Here is a 14835-nt window from a genome sequence, read left to right as displayed (position 1 = left end):
TTTTTTGTTTAAACTGCATTTTGGGATAATAAGAAAATTTTTTGAGGAATTTCATTGGCACCGTCGGAAAGAGGAGATCTTAAACAATAAAAATATATGTGTTTCAATTTTTTCTAGTGTCGAATAGTCTTAGTTATTGGCCGTTGAAAAGCAGTGTCCCGGTAGTGGCGTTTTGGCCGTTTAAGGGTTAATTTTCTGCCAAAAAAGGCGAACTTTCAACCAAATACCTAAATTTCTAAATAAAACATTACATTTTCAACCAAAAATATGCCAATTTTCAACCACAGTGATGAATTTCAATTTAAAAGGCTGATTCTTTATTAGAAAAAAATGAATTTTTAAGAAAGGAATTTAATTTTCAATCAAGTGGTTGAATTTTTAAACAAAATCATTAATTTTCTATCAAAAAGGTGAATTTTCAAATAAAAAAGAAAAATGTTCAACTAAATGGGTGAACTTTCAAACATAAAACACGTTTCTAGCCAAAAATGGAATAGTGAAATTTCCAGTCTCAAAAAATAATTTTAAATGAATTTTCATTAAAAAAAAAAAATTGAATTTTCAAAAAATGTCATTAACCTTCCGCCAAAAAAATAAGGCGAAATTTCTAACAAATAACTAAATATTCAACAAAAATTTGATACTAAATGAGTGGTTTTTCAAATAAAAAGATAAATATTAAATTAAAAAGCTGAATAGTTAAATTTCCAGTTTAAAAAAATTGATTTTACAATAAAAAAACAAATTTTTTTACAAAATAGATAAATTTTCAACCACAGTGATGAATTTAAAATTAAAAAAAAAGAATCTTTATTAGAAAAAAAAAATGTATTTTTAAGAAAGGAGTTTAATTTTCAATCAAAATCATTAACTTTCTGCCAAAAAGGCGAATTTCGCAAAATCCAGTTTAAAAAATTAATTTAACAAAAAAAAAATTATAATTTGCAACAAGAGTTAAATTTTTATATAAAATAATTAATTTTCTGTCAAAAAAGGCGTAACTTCAACCAAATGCCTAAATTTTAAAATAAAAAAATTACATTTTCAATCAAAAATGGAATAGTTAAATATCTAGTTTAAAAAAATAGTTTTACAACAGAAAAACGAACTTTCAACAAAATATGCCAATTTTCAACCACAGTGATGAATTTCAATTTAAAACATGATTCTTTATTAGAAAAAAAATAAATAAATTTTGAAACAATAAGTTTAATTTTCAACCAAGTGGTTGAATTTTTAAACAAAATAATTAATTTTCTGTCAAAAAGGTGAATTTTCAACAAAATAAAGGAATTTTGAAATAAAAGAAACATTTTCAACTAAATGGGTAAATTTTCAAACATAAAAACAGATCTTTAGCCAAAACTGGAATATTGTAAATCCCAGTCTCGAAAAATAATTTTAAATTAATTTTCAACAAAATAATTTACTTTTCAACCAAAGTAATGAATTTTCAACTAAAATGATAAATCTTCATTTTAAAAAATTAACTTCAACCAAGTAGTTGAATTTTCCAATAAGATCACTGATCTTCCGCCAATAAAAAAGACGAATTTTCACCCAAATACCTCAATTTTCAAAAAAAATTTGATACTAAATGAGTGGATTTTCAAATAAAAAGATAAATATAAAATTAAAGATGAATAGTTAAATTTCCAGTTTAAAAAATTAATTTTACGACAACAAAAAAACGAATTTTTTACAAAATAGATAAATTTTTTAATACAGTGATGAATTAAAAATTTTAAAAAGATGGATCTTTATTGGAAAAAAAATGAATTTTTAAGAAAGAAGTTTAATTTCACCAAAATGGTTAAACTTTCAAATAAAATCATTAATTTTCAACAAAAAAGGCGAAATTTCAACCAAATATCTAAATTTTCAAATAAAAAATTACATTTTCAACCAAAAATGGAATACTTAAATATCTAGTTTAAAAAAATAGTTTTAAAGCAGAAAAACAAATTTTCAACAAAATATGCCAATTTTCAAGCACAGTGATGAATTTCAATTTAAAAAGATGGTTCTTTATTAGAAAAAAATTAATTTTGAAAAAAGGAGTTTAATTTTCAACCAAGTCTTTGAAGTTTTAAATAAAACCATTAATTTTCTGTCAAAAAGGTGAATTTTCAAATAAAAAAGAACAATGTTTAACTAAATGGGTAAATTTTCACGCATAAAAACACATTTATTGCCAAAAATGGAATAGTGAAATTTCCAGTACTCGAAAAATAATTTTAAATTAATTTTTAACAAAATAGTCTACTTTTTAACCAAACTGATGAATTTTAAACTAAAATGATGAATCTTCATTTAAAAAAATGAATTTCAATCAAGTAGTTGAATTTTCAAAAAAAAAAATCATCATTGACCTTGAGCCAATAAAGAAGGCGAATTTTCAACCAAATACCTCAGTTTTCAACAAAAATTTGATACTAAATTGGTTTTTCAAATAAAAAGATAAATATTAAATTAAATAGATAAATGGTTAAATTTCCACTTTAAAAATTGATTTTACAACAACAACAAAAACTAATTTTCTGCCAAAAGGGCAAATTTCAACCAAAATTCCACAAAATCCAGTCTAAAAATTAATTTAACAAAATAAATAATTTTCAACAAAATAGTTATATTTTTAACAAAATTAAAAAATTGCAGACTAAAATAATTAATCTTCAAATGGAATAGTTTGATTTTCAACTCAACCGATGAATTTTCAACTCAAATAATGGAATATTCAACTGGATTGCTTAAATTATCTGTTAAAAAAATTCAATTTATGAACAAAAGAACGAATTTTCAACAAGAGTTGAATTTTTAACTAAGGAAAATATTTCATTCAAGGGAGAAAAAAATGTCCGATTGTCCACCAAACTCTTGAATTTAAAAAAAAAAATGAATTTTCAATCAAGAGAATTAATTCTCTGCCAAAAAGGAGGAATTTTCAACAAAATATTTAAGTCCAGAAATTTAGAAAAAATTAAGACACTCTCTCGAAAAAATTCTCTGGCAAGATTTTCCAAGTGAGTAGACATCCTAAAAATTATATATAATTAAAAAATGTTCATGTTTAATTAAAAAAATATATATTTTAATCAGTAGGACAAATTACAGTATTAGGTACACAATCTGTTATTATTTTTTTATTTTACGATATAGATCAATCATAAAGTCAATTTCATATTATCTCAGCATTTTTTTTTTATAATAAGATTGTTAAAAACATATTGTTATATCATAATAATGTATTTAAAAAAAAAAGTCAAGTAAAGTGAGACTAACGCTTGATTCAGCAGTAATTGGGACACTTGTCCTACATAATTTCTTTTTAGGAAGTTTAATTATTTGTTTCAAGTCAACAATTTTGTACAGTCATTGTTTTTGGTTGAAAATTCATCTTTCTTGGCTGCAGATTAATTTTTATGTTTATCATTCAACTTTCTTCTAATAAATTCGTCTTTTCTGTTTAAAAATGCAGAGACTTTATTAAAAACTTGTTTCTTTTTCTTTAAAGTTCAACTATTTAGTTGTAAACTTTGTTGAGAATTCATGTTTCGTAGTTGAAAATTATTTTGTTGAAATATCAACAATTTTGCAGAAACTTTGTATTTTAGCCTGAAAATTAATTTTTTCAAATGAAAGTTCACCATTTAAATTAAAAATGCATCTCTAATAACTTTATTGAAAATTAATCCTTTTTTATTCAAAAATCAACTATTTTGTTGCAACTCTTTTTTTTGGATGAACTCAATTATTTTTTATCAAAACAATTATTATTAAAACAATTTTATACTTTTAGCTTAAAAATTTATTTTTCCGGTTGAAGATTAATCATTTTAGTTAAAAATAAATCTATTATATAACTATTTTGTTAAAAATTAATGTTTTTTAATGGAAAAGTCAACTATTTTTTTGATTGAAAAATCAAATATTTTCTTGAAAATTCGTATTTATTTTAGTTTTAATTCAACTCTTTGTTATTTAAGATTAAAATGTTTTTAGCTTAAAATATCAATTTACGTCTTTTTTTTGTTGGAATTATTATTTGATATTGATTTTTTTATTAATTACTTGAAAATTTAATTATGTTGTTGAAAAATCAACAATTTTGCTGAAAATTCATCTTTTCTTGTTGAAATTTAACTATTTTATAGAAACTTCGTCTTTTTGACTTGAATTTTTTTTATTGAAGATTTATCATTTTCATTAAAAATTAAACTATTTTCTTGAAAATATAGAAAAAAATTAACTTTTTCGTTATTGAAAATTTAATTATTTTGTTGAAAAATCAAAAGTTTTGTTAAAAGTTCATTCTTTTTGCTAGAAGTTCGAACTGTTTTGTAGAAAAGTAGTCTTTTTGGCTTGAAAATGCAACAATCTGGTTGAAAAAATAAAATATTTTATCTTTCTGGATAAATTCAACTTTTGATAAACAACGGAAATATGTTTTGGTAAGAAATTCAAATTAACTTTTTCGTTAAGAATGCCTTTTTAGGTTGAAAACGGAACTAAATTGCAAGAAACTATTTGGTTAAAAATTAACTTCTGTGTTCACCAACTCATATTTTAAGTTTGAAAATTTAACTTTTTGGCATGAAAATTCAACAATTTAGTTAAAAAATAAACTGTTTTATCTTTTTCGGACGAATTACACTGCTTTTTACTACAAATTAAAACATTATTTGGTTATAATATCATATTAAATATTTAATTGAGAATGCATCTTTTATGGTTAAAAATTTAATTATTATTTTGAACAATCAACCGTTTTTTTATTCATCCTTTTTGGTAGAAATTTTAATTACTTTGTACAAAAATACGTCTTTTTGGTTTAAAAATTCATTTTTCTGGTTAAAAATTCATATAACTATTTTGGTAAATAGTTTAAAAAAACAAACTATTTGATCTTTTTCAGGGGAATTCAACTGCTTTTTACAAAAAAATTAAAAGCTTTTAGGGTTTTTCGTTAAAAAATATTTTTTTATTAAAAATTGTATTATTTGGATCACAATAATGGTTAAAATTTCACTGTTTCGTTGAAAATTCGTCATCATGACTTGCTAATTGAACAATTTAATTGAAATTTTGTTTCTTTCTTGACTAACAACATTTTTTTATTGAAAATTCAACTACATATTTTGTTCTCTTTTTTTGTTTGAAACTGTATCTTTCTATAGAACTTTCATATATTTTTGACAAAAATGCGACTGCCCGGTAATAACTTAACCTTTTTCGATAAAAATTCACATTTTCAGGTTGAAAATTCAACCGTCTTGTAGAAAATTCGTATTTTCGGCTCAAAAATTAAAGAGTTTGACAGAAAGTTTTTAACTAGTTTGGTGAAAACTGATGTGATTGGTAGAAAATTCATCTTTCTTAGTTAAAGCCAGCTATTTTTTACGTTAAATTAAAATATCTTTTGTTTAGATATCAAATATGATATTTTTCGTTAAAAATTCTTATTTTTAGATTGAAAATTCAACTCCTTGGTTAAAAGTTGAACTATTTTCTTAAAAGATTATTTTTTGTTTAAGAAATAATAATTTAAGTTGAAAATGCGTTGTCTTTTTGTTAAAAACTGTTTTTTTTTATACTGAAAATTTAATTATTTAGTAAAAAAATGCAACTGTTTTGTAAAAAATTCATATTTTCAGCACAAAAATTAAACAATTTCATATAAAATTCAAGTATTTAGTACAACACTAAACTGTTTTAGATTAAATTAATGTGTTTACTAAAAATTAATTTTCCTCAATAAAACTTAAACATCACGTACATTGTTCAAAACATTTTGTTGAAAAATGATGAAATAAGTAGAAAATCAATTCTTTCTGTTAAAAATGCAACTGTATTGTTAAAAATTTATCTGATTCACTTAAGGATTCATGTATGCTGTTGAAAATTCGTCCTTTTTGGTTATATTTACCTGATTTTTATTTAATGTTTAAATAATTTTTGGTTTAAATATCAAAAATTACATTTTTTGTTCAAAATTAGTCATTCCAATTTTTATTTGGCTTGAAAAATCAGCAATCCTGTAGACAAATTTTAACCGAAAATTTAACTATTCGATGTTTGGATCAAAATGTTTATGTTTTAGTTGAAAATTCAACTATTTGTTCTAAAATTTATGTATTTTTTTATCGTCTTTCTTGATAGAAAATTAATCCTCACGTTTAAAATTTAACTATTTGGTAGAAAATATAAGTATTTTGTTAACAATTCGTATTTTCTGATAGAAAATAAATTTCTTTATAATAATGTAAATGTGTGTTTGAAAAATAATCTGTTTTAGTTATGGATCCAAATATTTTGATGAAAAGTGGTATTTTTTGGTTATATTCAACTGTTTATTTAAAATTAAAATCTTTTTTCGGTTTAAATATCAACTATTACATTTTTCGATTGAAAATTCAACCGTTATGTAGATATTTCGTCCGTTTGGTTACAAAATTCCACAATTTGGTATAAAATTCAACTTTTTGGTGGAAAGTTGATGTGATTTGCTGAATAATTTTAAGAATATTTTTCGACGAAAAGTAGTGTCATTGGTCGAATATTGTGAGAAAATAGTCTAATTTTTTCCGAAATAGTGGCAAAATAGATTAATCGCTCAAAAAAAGTGTCAATAGTGTAGTGAGTCAGAAGCCTGGTCATTTTTTCTGTTTTGAATTTCTGGTTATAATTCTTAAAAATTGAATCGAAACTTTGTAAATCAAGGATGAAAATTCGCTGAAAATTCTCGATTTGAGGTGTCTTAGGGAATTTTTTAAAATGCAAGGAAAAAAGGGGACCGGATTGTGATCCTTAAAATCAGTACGTGCGGGACACTTCTATTTTTGACCAGAGAAAGTGAGGTTAGGACATTTAACTGAAGTTCGATAACCTCGACAACCAGGAAATCGAGAAGAGCTGAGAAAGGGCGTACTTACCAGGGGGTTCTTTCATTAAATAGAAAGGCCCACTGTGGACGATCGAGGGATTTTTTCCTAGTGAAATCGTCGTTTTGAGTGTCCCGCTCGAGTCTTGACGAGAAACTACAGGGGAGCGAGCACCCCTCGGTGAAGACTTTGGTGAGTATTGCTCCACTTTGCTCCGAAACTGTTCGCCCATCATCATCCTCCTTCTTCACTTCATCGCCCCGTTCACTACAATATTTGAATCTCGAATGCGAGCTCGAGGAAAGTCAAAAAATGAGGCAAAAAGTCAGTCCTTGCTGCCATGTACTAACAATGATTTTCTATTTTGATGCTCTCGAATATTCGAGGCGAGGGTCGAACTTGTAAAACACACTCATGATTTGCAGTGTTTGTTTTGTACACAAAGATGAGGAAGTTAAAATTTTCACTGGGTTGATGGAAACTTATTTCGGTGACGAAACATCAAAACCATCAAATGCTGTGTGCAGATTGCGACTTTTTGCTGAGACACCCGTGACCATAAACTAAAATTTTTTGGATATTTAGAAGCTTGAAGCCTACAGAATGTAATCTGAGGCAATTTCCGACTCACTAAACACACATTTTTTACTGTTTTTTAACTTTAACGTCCGATGTATTATTTACAACGTCGTTAAGTCCGCCATGTTTGACACAGCGAAGATCAGCAATGGGTGATAAATTTCGATTGGTTCGTGTCTCTTCCAATGATGGCGCCAGGTTTTTTTAAATTTCCCGCGATTAGATTAGAAAATTTCAGCGGTTAGAGGTTTTCTTTTAAAAATATATTTTTTTTACAAGTTTTATATTTCAATTCTTTTAAAATTGAAAGCTTCTTAAATTTAAATGAAAAATTATTCCCGTTTTGAAGGTTAATTCAAATTAGTATTTAATTCAAAATTAAAATAGATACCTGCAGTATTTTTCACTAATGAAAATAAAAAATTAAGAATGTAGTATGAACTAAACGAGTGTATTCGTTGATTGTAGATTAATATGGTGGCCTGATTTAGAAGGGAAAAAATGACTAAAGTCAGGGAAATCGCTTTTTTTCTCAAATCACTTTTTAGTAACTTTTTAAATATAAAGTCACTTTTATTTCAATAAATTAACCACTATTGAGTTATGGACTACACCTATTTCTAAACTTTCCTAAATCTTTTTGAAATATTTGAGGATATTTGAAAAGATTCCTGGAAGGAATATTTAACAGCTTTAAAATTTGTTAAAGGATTTCAAGAAATTTTTAAGTATTTAAAATATTTTCGAGTTTTTAAAAACAATCCGAAGAGTTTTTAATAGATTTCACTAATTTAAAGGGATAATTTGAGATTTTGAAGTATTTTATGGTATTTAAAAGATTCCATGGTATTTTCAAGTGCTTAAAAAAATTTAATGGGATTTTAAAGAATTCAAAAGATCTAAAATATTTTAGGATATTTAAAAATATTCCAAGGAATTTTCGATAGATTTTAATAAATTGAAAGGATTCCAAAGGATTCTGAAGGTTTTAGGGTATTTTTCAAAATCGAAAAGAATTTTCAACAGCTTTAAAAAGTTTCAAGGGATTTCGAAAGATTTCAAAGCATCTACATTATTTTAGAGTATTTTAAAAGATTCGAAGGAATTTAAAATAAATTTCAATAATTTGAAGTGATTTAAAAGGATTTGAAAGATTGAAGGGTCTTTTTTAAATTTTTAAGAAATTTGATGATCCTTAAAAGTGTTAAAGGATTTTAAATATTTCGGGTATGTTAAAAATAAACCTAGAAATATTTAATAAAAGCTTTTGAAAGTTTCAAGAATTTGCAATCGATTTTAAAGGATTACAAATATTTTCGAGTTTTAAAAAACAATATTTTTAGGGTATTTTCAAATATTCTAAGTTATTTAAAACAAATTTCAGTTGGCTGAAGGTATTCCTAAGGATTTGAAAGATTTCAGACAATTTTTCAAGATTCCAGGTTATTTTTAATTCAGGGATTTTTCAATTTATATCAGCAATTTGATAAGATTTAAATGAATTTGAAGTATTTTATGGTATTTAAAAGATTCCAAGGTATTTTCAAGTGCTTTAAAATGCTCCAAGGGATTTTCAAAGAATTCAAACAATCTAAAATATTTTAGGATATCTTAAAATATTCCAAGGAATTTTTAATATATTTCAATAATTTAGAGGGATTTCAAATGATTTTGAAGGTTTTAGGGTATTTTTCAAAATCGCAAGGAATTTTCAAGAGATTTAAAAAGCTTCAAGGAATTTTGAAAGATTTCAAAGTATCTACAATATTTTAGAGTATTTTAAAAAATTCCAAGGAATTTAAAATAAATTTCAATAATTTGAAGGGATTTTAAACAAACAAACAAATTTAGTGTATTTTAAAAATTTCCAAGGAATATTCAAGAGCTTACAAATTTTTATAGAGATTCCAAAAGGTTTTTTTTATTTTGAAAATTTGTCATATCTTTCAATAATTTGAAGGGATTTCAAACAGTTTAAAAAAAGATTCATATTCTTTAAAATTCCAAGAAATATTCACGAACTTTAATAAGTTTCAAAGAATTTCAAAAGATTTCAAAGGATTTAAAATATTTTCGGGCATTTTTTAAAATTCCAAGGAGTTAGAAGAATACTTAAAAGTTTCAAAGCTTTTGAAATACTTTAGGATATTTAATAATATTCCAAGGAATTTATAAAAGATTTTAATAATTTTAAGGGATTCCTAGGAATTAGAAAAATTGTAGGACATTTTTTTAATTTTTAAAGAAGTTTCATGTGCTTAAAAAATTTAAAAGTATTTCGAAGCATTTCAAAGGATTTTAAATATTTCAAGGTATTTTAAGGGAATTTCTAATAGTTCCCAATAATTTGAAAGTATTTCAAAGTATTTAAAATATTTAAAAGATTTCCACAATTTTCAAGGAATTGATTAGAATTTTCACGATTCAAAGGGATGTTAAAACATTTTTATTCATGGAATTTTAAAGATGTTCCTGGAATTTTAGAGCATATGGAACGATTATATAGAAGCGAATTAGGTGTTAGGATATCATAAAAAATTACAGGGGATTGAATAAGAGTTTAAAAATATTTGCAGCATTCCAAGAAATATCGTCAGATTTCATAGATTTTTATGGGATTTTATTTTATATTATTGGATTTAGAAGAATTTCTTGACCAGAATTCAGAGATTTTGCAAGTTTTCAAAGATTTGTGCAGATTTTCAAATATATTTCTGCAATTCTTTTGAATTCATTAGGAATCCACATTGAGTTCTTATTAAGTATTCCTGAATTCTCTTGAATTATTTTGAAAGAATTGAATGATTGAAAATTCTCTTAAGTTTTTTCCAATTCATTTGAATTTGACTTTTAGTTGTTTTGAAGTCTTATGCATTTATCTTGAATTCGTTCAAATCCCCTGAAATCCTCTTATAAATGTCATCAAATTCTTTTGAATTTTTTTAAAGTGAATAGAACATTAGAATGTCACAGCCCTGAGAATAATAAATTAAAAATTCATAAGTTAAAATTTTTGTATTCCATTTGTAAAAGATTCTTTATGAAATCTTCTTAATCTATCCGAAATATTTGCAAAATACTCGAAAACTTTGCCGAATATTTGAAATCTTTGTCGAATATTTGAAAATTTTATAAATATTTGTGACATTGTTCAAATATATGAGAAATCATTGAAGTCTGTAAAATCTTTTGAATCTATCAAAAATTTGCGAAATATTTTTAATATTTGATACAATTTTTTAATGATTGAAATCTTTCTAAAATGTTTTAAATCTATCTGAAATCTTTATGAAATATTTGTGAAATCTTTGAAAATCTTTGCGAAATATTTCGAATATTTTATAAATATTTGATAATATTTTTTCAATGTTTGAAATCTTTGGAAAATCACTGAAATCTTTGTGAAATCTTTTTAATGTATCTAAAATCTTTACGAAAGATTTTTACAAAATATTTAAAATATTTCGGAAATAATTGGTATGTTTTTGAAATTGTTTAATTTATGGAAATCCTTGTGAAATCTTGTAAATTTATCCGAAATATTTGCGAAATATTTGAACTCTCTGAGAAATCATTGAAATCCTTTTAAAATATTGAAAATATTTGTCTAATATTTCATAATGTTTATGAAATTCTTTAAATCTTTGTGAAATATTTAAAATCTTTGGGGAATTTTTAGGAAATCTTTGAAAAGCTTTAAAATATTTTTGAAACATTTGTGAAATTATTATAATCTTTGCAAAATCATTGGGAAATTATTTATGCCATTGTCGCATCTTTTAAATATATCCAAAATCTTTGTGAAATATTTTAAATATGTTTGAAATATTTGTAATACTTGTAAAAATGATCGAAATCATTGTGAGATCTTTTAAATGTACCCAAAATCTTTGCGACTTTTTTTCATCTTTGGGGAATCATTATAATCATTGTTAAATCTGTTTGAAACCTTTACGAAATATTTGGTAATATTTGTGAAATTATTCAAATCTTCCTGATATTTTAAAGCTTTGATACCTTTGGGAAATGATTCAAATCTTTCTGAAATCGTTGCGAAGAAAGCATTGCGAAATATTTGAAACCTTTGTGAAACCTTTACAAAATCATTCAAATCTTTCTGAAACTTTTTTTAAATCTTTGGAAAATTTTGTGAAATATTCAAAATATTTTTGAACTATTTGATAATTATAAAATTATTAAAATCGTTGCGAAATAATTAAAATCTTTTTGCAATCATTAAAATCTTTCGATAATTTTTATGAAATAATTGAAAACTTTGTGAAATTTTAAATAATTCACAAAAATGTTCAAAGATTTAAAAAAATCAGAAAGATTTAAATAATTTTCGAAAGATTTTAAATATTTCGCAAAGATTTTTCACAGATTTCACAAAGCCATCAATGATTTTCCAAATATTTTAAAAATATTTCTAAATTTCAAAAGTTTCTTCGCAAAGATTTCAGAAAGATTCCAATGATTTCACTAAGGTATCAAATTTTTTTAATATTTTACATAGCTTTAATTCATTTTACAAAGTCATCAATGATTTCCCAAATATTTTTAAAATATTTAAAATATTTAAAAGATTTTCTGCGGTTTTCACAAATATTAAAAATATTTCGCAAAGAATTCGGATAGTTTAAAAAGATTTTACAAAGATTTAAATAATTTCGCAAACTTTTGAACAATTAAAAAATTCACCAACTATTCCAAATATATTTTAAAAGGATTGCAATGCTTTAGCAAAGATTTCAGATAGATTTACAATATTTCACAAATATTTCAATGATTTTACAAAGATTTCACAAAGACATTAATGATTTTTCAAAGATTTCAATAATTTCAAAAATATACCAAATATCTCAAAAATATCTTTAATATTTTATAAAGATTTCAATGATTTTCCAAAGATTTAAAAAATATTTGTTATATTATAGAAACATTTCAATCATTTCCCAAAGATTTCAAATATTTTTTAAAGATTTCAGATGTATTTTAAAGATTTCACAAAGATGTCAATCATTCAAAAAATATTATCAAATATTCATAAAATATTCGAAACATTTCACAAAGATTTCACAAATATTTCATAAAGATTTGACAAAGATTAGAAGATTCCCCAAAGAGTAAAAAAATGTTGCAAATATTTTGGATACATGTAAAAGATTGTATAGACTTCAATAATTTTCCAAAGATTTTAATCATTTTTACAAATATTTCCAATATTTCAACAATATTTCGCAAAAATTTCAGAAAGATTTCGTATAGATTAAAAATATTTCATAAAGGCATAAATGATTTATCAATGACTTCGCCAAGATTTCAATAATTTCACAAATGTTTAAAAAATATTGCAAAGTTTTCCAAAGATTTCACAAAGATTTGAAATATTTCGCAAAGATTTAAAGAATTTCGCAAACATTTGAACAATTAAAAAAATTCACCAACTATTTTAAATATATTTTAAAAGGATTGCAATGCTTTAGCAAAGTTATTCTTAAAATCTATCTGAATCTTTGAGAAATATCTAAAGTCTTTGAAATCTGTGTGAAATCATTGGAATCTTTGTCGAATATTTGAAATATTTTTAAAATATATGTGAAATTGTTTAAATTTTTAGAAATCATTGAATTCTGTGAAATCTTTTAAATCTATCCGAAATCTTTATGAAATATTTGTGAAATATTTTAAAGCTTTGTGAAATCTTTTCAATCTATCCGAATTCTTTGCGAAATATTTGTAAAATCCTTGGAAAATCTTTGAAATATTTTTTAAATATTTGATAATATTTGTGAAAATCTTTAAATCTTTGGGGAATCTTTGTGAAATCTTTGGAAATTTTGTTGAAATATTGGAAATATTTGTAAAAATGATTAAAATCTTTGGGAAATCATTGAAATCTATCAAATCTTTTAAATATATGCAAAATATTGGCAACATTTTTTTAATGTTTGGGGAATCTTCTAATCTTTGTCCAATCTTTACGAAATATTTGGTAATATTTGTGAAATTAATAAAATCTTTGTGAAATCATTGAAATCGTTGTCGAATATTTGAAATATTAGTGAAATTGTTTAAATCTTTGGAAAATCATTGAAGTGTGTGAAATCTTTTTAATCTATTCGAAATCTTTGCAAAATATTTTTAATATTTTATAAATATTTGATAATATTTTTTAAATGATTGTAAATCTTTGGAAAATCATTGCAATCAGTATAAAATATTTAAGATATTTTTTTAATATTTGGTAAATTTCGGAAATTGTTTAAATTTTTGGGAAATCATTGAAGTCTTTGTGATATCTTTGTAAAATCATTCAAATATTGGTGAAATCTTCTAAATCTATCCGGAATCTTTGCTAAATCATTGCAATCTTTTAAAATATTTTCGAAATAGTTGGTGAATTTTTTTAATTGTTCAAATGTTTGCGAAATTATTAAGATCTTTGTGAAATCTTTTTAAACTATCTGAATTCTTTGCGAAATATTTTTAAAATCCTTGGAAAATCATTGAAATATTTTTTAAATATTTGAAAATATTTGCGAAATATTTCAAATCTTTGGGGAATCTTTGTGAAATCTTTGGAACACTTTGCAATATTTTTTAAACATTTGTGAAATTATTGAAATCTTGTCGAAGTCATTGTAAAATCATTTATGCCTTTATAAAATATTTTTAATCTATACGAAATCTTTGCGAAATATTGTTGAAAAATTGGAAATATTTGTAAAAATGATTAAAATCTTTGGAAAATCATTCAAGTCTATAGAATCTTTTAAATTAACTCAAAATATTTGCAACATTTTTTTAATCTTTGGGGAATCTGCTAATCTTTGTCAAATCTTTATGAAATATTTGTGAAATCTTTGTGAAATGTTTCGAATATTTAATGAATATTTGATATTATTTTTTAAATGATTGACATCTTTGTGAAATCTTTAAAATACATCTGAAATCTTAAAAAAAAATGTTAAATCTTTGCGAAAATTATTGAAATCTTTCTATAATAGTAAAAATATTTTTTAAATCTTTGGAAAATCATTGCAATCAGTATAAAATATTAAAGATATCTTTGAAATATTTGGTTTATTTTTGAAATTATTGAAATCTTTGGGAAATCATTTATGTCTTTGTGAAATCTTTGTTAAATCATTGAAATCTTTGTGAAGTCTTGTAAATCTATCCGAAATCTTTGCTAAAGCATTGCAATCCTTCTAAAATATATTTTAAATAGTTGGTGAATTTTTTTAATTGTTCAAATGTTTGCGAAATTATTTAAGTCTTTGTGAAATCTTTTTAAACTATCCGAATTCTTTGCGAAATATTTTTAATATTTGTGAAATCCTTAGAAAATCTTTTAAATATTTGATATCTT

At 23.6% G+C, this 14835-nt stretch overlaps 1 protein-coding gene across 1 annotated transcript in view; it reads right to left on the bottom strand.

Annotated features, from left to right (window-relative positions):
* The window catches only part of LOC117174741 (mediator of RNA polymerase II transcription subunit 19), a 26023-nt gene extending 18419 nt beyond the window's left edge, over nt 1–7604 (bottom strand). Inside the window, exon 1 of the mRNA XM_033364078.1 lies at nt 6933–7604. Within this exon, the coding sequence (XP_033219969.1) occupies nt 6933–7119 (187 nt within the window). The 5' untranslated portion in view covers nt 7120–7604. The remainder of the gene's footprint in view (nt 1–6932) is intronic.
* Between the last annotated feature and the right edge of the window lie 7231 nt (nt 7605–14835).

The sequence above is a fragment of the Belonocnema kinseyi genome, chromosome 6 (assembly GCF_010883055.1).
Source record: "Belonocnema kinseyi isolate 2016_QV_RU_SX_M_011 chromosome 6, B_treatae_v1, whole genome shotgun sequence".
Classification (NCBI taxonomy): domain Eukaryota; kingdom Metazoa; phylum Arthropoda; class Insecta; order Hymenoptera; family Cynipidae; genus Belonocnema; species Belonocnema kinseyi.
This window is presented reverse-complemented; position numbering and strand designations above follow the sequence as displayed.